Source organism: Octopus bimaculoides, chromosome 8 (genome assembly GCF_001194135.2).
Source record: "Octopus bimaculoides isolate UCB-OBI-ISO-001 chromosome 8, ASM119413v2, whole genome shotgun sequence".
Lineage (NCBI taxonomy): Eukaryota > Metazoa > Mollusca > Cephalopoda > Octopoda > Octopodidae > Octopus > Octopus bimaculoides.
The window spans coordinates 80,652,917-80,662,487 of NC_068988.1; the positions used below are offsets into that span (position 1 = coordinate 80,652,917).

Consider the following 9,571-nt stretch of genomic DNA (forward strand, 5'->3'; position numbering starts at 1 on the left):
ACTTGGCTTGCAGGGTCTTCTCACGCACAGCACATTTCCAAAGGTCTCGGTCAGTAGTCATCGCCTCGGTGAGGCCCAATGTACGAAGGTCTTGCCTCACCACCTCAGCCCAGGTCTTCCTGGGCCTACCTCTTCCACGGGTTCCCTCAACTGTTAGGGTGTGGCACTTTTTCACGCAGCTATCCTCATCCATTCTCACCACATGTCCATACCAGCGCAATCGTCTCTCTTGCACACCACAACTGATGCTTCTAATGTTCAGCTTTTCTCTCAAGATACTTACTCTGACGGGTATTCACATTGACATTAAATTTACCAGAAATATTAATATGTACCCAGATTAATCTAAGTACTTCCAATAAGCCATTTAATAGAAATTTTTGTCAAGACAATATATCTAAAATTGAAAATTTTATCAAAATTAATGTCAGTCAGCTCAAAAGTGTTTAAAGCACAAAAAACATTTGTAACAAACCAGATTGAATGAAACCATACCAAATTAGCACTAATACAATGGATAAGAAAATTTTTTTTAAAAAAGCTTTAAGCAAAAATGAATGTAGCAGCAATAAAACAATTATATATATATATATATGCATGTATGTATGTGTGCGTGCATGTTCACACATACTAATAAAGAAAAGGACTATTCACTACCAATTATAGAAAGAAAATAGGTCACTAATTAGATAATATAAGGATTAATTTGTCCTCAAAATAGTTACATACCTTTAATTCTTGTGATTTCTTTAAAATGTAACAATTACGAAAATAAAATAAAAAAAAGAAATTCAAATGAGATGAGGTTTTAGTTGCTATTTTTAAAGCAAAAAATCAGCCAAATTTAACATGTAAATAAATCATACCATTATTGAAGACAATGTTAGTTTTGTCAAACAAAATTCAGACATATTAGAATAAAACATTTCAAAACAACATGGGAATGCAAACAAAGCCATTGACAAGGTACCCCCCTGCACCTTTATCTGGAGGGCAATACAGAAGCCAGGGATAAATGAGCGGTTGGTGATAGTTGTACAAGCTATATACGGGGATGTTGTCAGTAAGGTGAAAGTTAGCAATGATTATAGCAATGAATTTGGTCTACAGGTAGTTCACAAAGGATTAGCTCTCTGCCCCCTCTCGTTCATCAGTCCTCAAGGCCATAATAGAGGAATTTAAGACTGGCAGCCCTAGGGAGCTCCTCTATGCTGATGACTGTTCTTATAGCTGATTCACAACCAGAACAAGGTCTGGAAGCAAAAGGCTTTACAGTTAATTTAAGAAAGGCCAAAGTCCTCGTAAGTAGGAAAACAGGCAAACCACAAATCCCTTCAGGGAGATGGCCCTGCTCGATATGTAGAAAAAGTGTAGGTAGAAACTCCATAAGGTTAACCCAGTGCAAGCTATGAACATGTAAGAGGTGCAGCAATATCACAGGAAGGTTAACAGAGAACGTAGCCATTGTATGTGGCAGATACACAGGTACAATAAACACTGAGAATGTTCAGAAAATAGACCGTCAAATGCTCTGGGGGGTTACTTAGAAGTAATAAATAGCTTCTGTTACCTCGGTGGATGTTCTGAGAGCATAGCTGATAGAATAGGGACAGGCTGGGCAAAATTCAGAGTTTCTACCTTTGCTGATGAAAGGCTTCTCCCTCAGAGTGAAAGGCAGATTGTATGATGCCTGTGATGAACAGCCATGCTACATGGCAGTGAAACATGGGCTGTGACTGCAGAGAACAAGCAAAGGCTTGAAAGAAATGAAACCACCATGCTCTGCTGGATGTGTTATGCCAGTGTACATGTGCAACAGAGTGAAAGAATTTTAAGAAAAAGATTGGGTATAAGAAGCATCAGATGTAATGTGCATGAGAGAAGATTGTGCTGGTATGGCCATGTGATGCATATGGATGAGAACAGCTGCGTAAAGAAGTACCAATCTCTAATTGTGGAGGGAACCTTTGGAAGGGCTAGACAACATGGGACAAGGTGGTGAAATATGATCTTTGGTTGAGCCTCACAGTGGCAATAACAAGTGATCGAGACTTCTGGTAATTTGCTCTGCCTGATAAGACACGTCAAGCTAAGTGAATCATAGTCACTGTCATTGCTGGTAATACATGAAAAACACCCAGAGCCCTCTGTGAAGTGGTTGACATTAGGAAGGGTATCCAGCTGTAGAGACCAAGCCAAACAGACAACTGGAGCCTGGTGTAGCTCTCTGGCTTACCAGTTCCAGTAAAACCATCTAACCCATAACTGCATGGAAAATGGATGTATGATGATGATGATGAATTGGGTGAGATTAAAACATTTACAAAAACATTCCATAAAAATTAATTCAAAACTGCCTTAATTCCTTCCACTAACTCTAGTAATAAATTGTATCCAAATAATATGTATCTAAACTAGCAGAATCAGTTTTCCTGCCATTATTTGAAGACACTGTAAAAAGTCAATCAAACTAAAACATGAACAACAAGATATTTTTTCATCAAAATTCTAACAGTTTTCCATTAAAAATACTAATTAATCCCTTACTAATTTCATAATCTCTAAATCTTTAAACTTCAAAACTGAGTTATAAAATGAGTGTTACCATCATACAACTAGTGTCATTCATTTCCAGTAGTCTGCCAAAAATACCTAGGAAATATTATCTTGCTTGGAAACAGTTGAAGGTTGATGACAGGAAAGGCATCCAGCCAAAGAAAATCAGCTTCAATAAACTCCATCTAAGCCATGGAAAAGTGGTTGTTAAAATGCTGATGGTTATGATGGAAATATTTCTCCAGTATTTTTAAAGAAAGATTTTTTTAATTAAACAAAAAAATCTTTAGCGATGATACAATTCTTGATCTGTTTCATTTTTTTTCAAATAAAATGTTCATCAACAACTAAACTGTCTTTTAATTGAACTAATAACAATTTTAAACCAGTTTTCTGATCCTTTGCTATTTAAATAAGCAGGGACTGCTTATATGTATATTAACAGCTATCACTGCAACAAAATGATCATTATAAGACTGAAACCAGTCGATCTACTTTCTAAATCCCTCCCCATACAACTATAAATCTAAGGGTAGACCTTACAACAGATACTAGTAATGACTGTGACTGTACTATCTTAAAACTGTCATCTAAAAAAATTAGATGATAAAACTTCACAAGTTATAGTTATATTTTTAATGCCAAGCTATAAAGTTACTTATACAATACAAAACATGTTGACGTGCAATAAACTGTTTTCATGCAAGGTGATTGATTTTAGTTAAATCCCATAAAGAAACTTAAACATAATAAAAAGTCTACATACCCCATGATCAATTACAGGATGAACAGACTCCATGAAAATGTTCCACCATCGCTGGAGGAAATCTGGATCATGACCAGAATTAGGCAGTGGGGTTACTGTCTTTGTTTTAGCATTATAACAGTGTTGCCAAGGTTTGATAGCGCCAAGAAAATGTACAATCTTTACGTTTTGCTTGAACCTGTGTATGAAAAATATATTATTGGTACTTTTTCCAAAAGTGAAGCATGAATAAAAATGGCCAGAATTCATAGAGAGCTTCAGGTAAAAAAAAAATTGCAGTTACAAAATAAAAGCATTCATATGAAATAAATTTAAAACTACACGCACAAAAATCTTCTACATCAAATTCAAAATATCATTACTAAAGCCCAAAATTCAGTTACATATATTCTACACATTTGAATAGGATAAAATTGTAACAATCAGTTGATTCTGGTTACTACAGATGTGATTATCTAAGTAATATTATATTAGCAGGACCTGTGAATATTTCACAGAATTAATGGTAAACTTATTGGGTTATTTCTGAAAACTTTATCCCAAAAACCTGAAAGTGTAGCCTTTGTTGTGTCTATCACTTTGCTGCTAATCATTGAAAAGTCAAAGAAATTGCAATACGATGATTACTTATTGCACTATTATATATATATATATATATATATATATATACACACATACACACACTATATATATTTTATGCATTGTTTTATAAACTTAATACACAGCACTCATAAAATAAATACTCAATGTTCCATTTTCCCCATAAGCAAAAAAAAAAAAATATTCCGTACTTATGATGCAACCTTTAGTTAAATTGCATATATCTGCCACATAAATAAGCATGAATATTTCATGGAATTGCACTCATGTGCATGCATTAAGTGATAGGTGATATAAATAACTTAGTTCAATTAAAAAATACACTTTTCAATATCCAATCACCACCACCACCTCCACCACCATCATCTCACTCCTTCCTCTCTGCCTTTCTTTAACCTCACCATCAGAACTCCACCCCTCTGCTACAATTATATTTTTAGCTCTCCTCTACCTTCAACTAACTTCTTTAACCACATAATAAATGTCTCCCCTACCTCACATCATGGATGTTTCTCTCCCTCTTTTTCTGTCACACTCTTCACATTATCCTCTTTTTCTCCTTTCTTTCCCTTCATCTAATCATGTGAAAGCATTACAATTACATTCCCTCTATCTTGCATCAAGGACACTTCTCTCCCTCGTTTTCTCTCCCCTTTTTTCTCTATTCAATGAAAGCATTACCAACAGGCTAAGTAACGCAATGGCAAGCAAAATTATCATAATACATTTCTGTTAACAGCAGCCAGACTGGACCAGTTTAAATGCATAAAACAGCTTGTTTTTTCCCTTCCCAAAATGTACCAAATAAGTTATTTCATCTACACCATTCAGTGTTTGATGAATAACTCATCATTTCATGCATAAAACAAATTCAAAAGTTATGCAGTATTGCATCATCATCATCGTCGTTTAACGTCCGCTTTCCATGCTAGCATGGGTTGAACGATTTGACTGAGGACTGGTGGACCAGGAGGCGACACCAGGCTCCAATCTGATTTGGCAGAGTTCCTACAGCTGGATGCCGTTCCTAACGCCAACCACTCAGAGTGTAGTGAGTGCTTTTACATCCCACCAGCACGAAGGCCAGTCAGGTGGGTACTGGCGACGGCCACACTCGAAATGGTGTATTTTACGTGTCACCTGCACAGGAGCCAGTCCATCGGCACTGGCAACGATCGCGCTCGGACGGTGCTCTTAGTGCTCCATTTTGAAAATTCATGCTTTCAAAACTGTCTTAATGTCTAAATTAAATTTATTGGAGACTTAAGTGTAAACCAATTATATCTAGTGAAGAAAATGAGAGAGAATTTCATAAAGAAATACATAAGCTAAATAAATTATTAATGTTGAAGAAATGTAACTTACTGCTTAAATGCTGGTAAGTAACTGTAAAATGCTTGAGAAACAACATTATAAACAAATGGCAGATGCTTCTTAATATCTTTTGTAGCCCAATCCTTAAAGAATAAATTCAATAATCCTTGGTCACCACCTACAGAGAAAGTTATAAAATATTAAATGGCATGAAAAGAAAGTATTTAATTTTAAGCAAAAATAAAATAAAATAACTCACTTCAGATTCCAAAACATTAACTGACAGAGGTTAAACTTTTACCAACTCATTTATTTCAAATGAGCATATGAAGTTACATATTTTCATACCAATCTTTTTACAATTTAGATTCTCTAAAAAGAAATAATGGGAAATGCAATTCTAGCAATGCTAATAAATGCTTGCCTTGAAAATAGTTGAATTAAACAGTATTGATTCAACGTACTTGTGTAAAATGTATTGCAGACGTTTTTACTTTAGTGCAAACTATCATATGAGAATTTAGACTACTGCAATTTCAGTTTGAAAAGATTTAATAGGTTTTTCCCTAAAAACAAATATCCTAACTAAAATCAAGTTTTACTTCTAAATATCAAAATAGAAAAGAAAAATAGACACTGATTTTGAGTTATGATATGACAGATACCAGTCTGAGGATGTCAACACACAGAGCCTGCAAATTATGTAAACTATTGCTTTCACCAAATCTATGGAAAAAGTTGAGCCTCACACTTATGTTGAAACCCATCACATCACTGCCTTTTCTACTGCTAACTACAGAAAACTTTTCAGTCCTGACTGCTTTCACACAACCTCAACTCATCACTTTAATGTCCACTTTTCCATGCTTGCATTGGTCAGATGGAATTCCTTGAAGATTTTCTACAGCCAGATGCCCTCCCTGCTGCCAACTCAAATGTTTCTAAGTAAAGTAATTTTTCCCCATGGCCAGATGTTTTTCACTGATGATTGGAAACATCACTTGCACATTTACATCCATCATTTGAAGTTAATAAAAAAAGTACTCATACACAAACACATATACACACAGTTTCCATTTACCAAATCCTTTCACAAGGCTTTGGTTAGCCTTACATCGGAAGACATTTGCCCTAGGTGTTATGCAGTGGGACTGAATCTGAAACCACATGGTTGGAAAACAAGCTTTTCAACCACATAAACATGATTGCACTGAGACAAACACATACACACACACAGCTTCTACCAACCAGTTTCACCAGGTATTGAAGTGACAGTTATATTATAAAACATTAGCTAACAACATTCACACAGTAGGACTGCAAAGCATTTTAGTCCTACACCTCATCTCGCTTATAGTGTCAACCTCCACCCAAACCACTTTTCCCAACCCTTCCTCTCTTAAGTCATTTCACAGGGATTCCCTCCCTGCCTATGTTTTTCCTGCAGCTGCCAACTTACAACTGTTCAACAGAAAATTGAATCACATTAATATCACCAAATTCTGAGGGCCTACAAAAACTATGAGCACAGTCCCTTTGTCCAGACCAAACCAATGTAAAAATAAACCTCCATTAGATATAGTGCCCATAGCCAAGAGAAGTGAGCCCTTGTTAGTGATATACCTTAGTAAAAAGATTTCCCCAAACAAGCATGAAACAATATTTCCAGCAGCTATTTAGATAAAATATATCAAATGCAACAGAGATAATCCTAGAGAAAAGGTTTATTTACCATCAAACGAGCCTTCAGTCTTAGCAAACTGAATCAATGACTTATATGTTTCTTCATTTGGTTGCATTACAAAAACACCAGAATTGAAACAATCAGGCCATCCTGGATCAGGAGCAGCAGAAAGTTCCTCCTTTTCAAAAAGCTCATCCACACTATCAAGAACCTGTAAGAGAAATTTGAGTTTGATACACCATTCAGTTAGAAGGAAACAAGACTACCAAAACAGAGAGGGTATATATATATATATATTAAAAAAAAAAAAAGGAGGGGAAATATCTAGTCACTAAATGCATTCCAACAATTCATATTTAAATCTGTAGCACCATAAAAGATATAAAAAGTGTTCTTCAAGCTTATGCAGATAATTAATGGTTTCAATCTTTGGCACAAGGGCTCACTTCTAGGGAGGGAGTTAATCAATTACATCGACCCTAGTGCTCAACTGGTATTTTATTGATTCTGAAAGGATGAACGGCAAAGTCAACCCCAACAGCATTTGAACTCAGATTTTCTTAATAGTGCAATAACAATTGTGATAGCTCACCACTATTTACGCAGATAATTATTACAAATAAAATATTAAAAATCTGCTAACAATTTACTTACCAAAGTGTCAGCATCTAAAAACACACATTTCGAGTACTGTGTTAATTTCCAACAGTAAAGTTTTGTGAACGTTACATTGAGATCAGGCCTACCAAGGAGTTGAAGATTTTTGTAGTCATGACTAGAAATTATGTCAACTTCACAAACTTCATCAAAAACATCATAAAGATTTTTTCTAAAAATAAAAATGAAAAACAAAAATATCAAACAAGGGGGGGGAAAAATCACAACAGAAACACTAAACAAATAACTGATATAAATCAATAACGTTAATTAGTTTCCATTAAATTTATTAAAAAAATCTTTTAGTCCACTACAGAAAATAAAAATTATGAGCCCCAAATCTACTGGTACTCCTTAACTCTTTTCTCTCATTGCAGCCATCTTCTAATAACACTTGCTATCACCTCACAAATCTTTTACATAAGTTGATATTTCTTTCTCAGTCACAAAAGGTCCTGCTTGAAACAAGAGACTTCTCTTCCTTATAGCATGAAACTTTACCCACTATTTAACAGATACAGGACATCACTAGTTTGCTCAGATTCTACAGCTTTTATACATCTGGCATTCAGTTTATTTAATATTCTAGTCTTTCTGCCACTTCATCAATATTTGTGAGAGAATTACCTGTGCCACATAAGGCTGCTAGCCAGAGATGTCTCACCTATTTGACAATGAAGTTCATATCAACCTCTTGGACCCTTATTGCTAATTAGTAGAGTATATGTCCATGTTTTAATTAATGGCAGCTTTTGAAGAATCTATATTCCAAATTGTTATCAATTTACTTTATATAAACATTCTGCAGCAAGTGTGACTCATATTCATGATCAACATTGATATTATCAAAAATGAATGGAAGAAAACATTGGAAATATACAGAATGACAAATGTAATTAAGTAAAAAACAAAAATTACCTGAGACTCTCAGATACACCTTTTGTAATGAGCACAACTAACTTTCTTTGAGTTTTGGTTCTCCGTAAGGATTCTCCAAGGACCAAACATCCCAATACATAGGTATCATTTGTTGCTAAGGTCACAAAAGCCTCCTTACCTATAATATATTAGTAAACTCCAATATTATGACATGTAGGCAACTTCAGTCTTTCATATTATCAAACTTTATAGAAAGAACATTACATGCAAATAAAGCAAGCAATTTGAGAATTGTGATTTTGCTTCCTTGGCAAAACTGCTAAAAAGGAAAAAATCAAGATGATCCTTAAAACTTTTAGTATTTGAGAACACTTTATGCAAAAACAGAGGCTAGCTAGACAACAATGTTCACAAGATATAATTTATCTATTGCATTTGCCAATAAAAAGTAATAGGAATACAATAGAGTGGTGATTAATTTAATCAACTAATCCACTGGATGTGTTGGTCATAAATCAAACTAACTCTTGGTTGTGTACTGGTCAAAAATATAACTAACACACTGGTTATGTCGATTATAAGTAAAACTAATCTATTGGCTGTGTGTGTATATCATAAATGTAACACACTGACTGTGTTGATCACAATTAAAACCCATTGATTGCGTCTATTGATCATATACATAAATCAATCAACATCCAACTAATACAGTAGCACTACTGTTGCCAAAAATAACTTGCACTTTTTTTTTTTTAATGTTATTTAAAAATACACGAATTACTAAATGTAACTTCCAATTCAAGATAGCTGTGAAATAATACTGCATTTGATAGAAAATAAGATGCACATTTTTTTCCAACAAGTCTCAAAAATTTACTCCAAGTCCTATCTGCAAAGTCGGGCCTCCCATAAGCTTTTAAGAACTAACAATAATTTTTTACTGAATATGAGCAGCTGAAACTGGGTTGCATATAATATGCCCGTGCATCTTTTATGATACTTTAAGCTATTAGTTAATTTTCATCAATATTATAAAGTAGTAAACATTTCACCTCAATAAAAATTTCAAATATATTGACTCTGCATTTCATTTTCTCTTCTCACACCCACTTTCG

At 34.5% G+C, this 9,571-nt stretch overlaps 1 protein-coding gene across 3 annotated transcripts in view; it reads right to left on the reverse strand.

The window, feature by feature from the left end:
- LOC106872431 (glycogenin-1) overlaps positions 1-9,571 on the reverse strand; it is a 31,995-nt gene that overhangs the window by 4,690 nt on the left and 17,734 nt on the right. For 2 of the 3 annotated variants that reach the window (XM_014919431.2, XM_052970204.1), the window contains exons 2-7: positions 8,496-8,634; positions 7,575-7,749; positions 6,969-7,131; positions 5,288-5,414; positions 3,323-3,500; positions 730-747 (exon numbers count right to left, since the gene is read on the reverse strand). In XM_014919431.2, coding sequence (XP_014774917.1) covers positions 730-747; positions 3,323-3,500; positions 5,288-5,414; positions 6,969-7,131; positions 7,575-7,749; positions 8,496-8,634 — 800 coding nt within the window. The remainder of the gene's footprint in view (positions 1-729; positions 748-3,322; positions 3,501-5,287; positions 5,415-6,968; positions 7,132-7,574; positions 7,750-8,495; positions 8,635-9,571) is intronic. The other variant, XM_014919432.2, reaches the window with a different exon arrangement.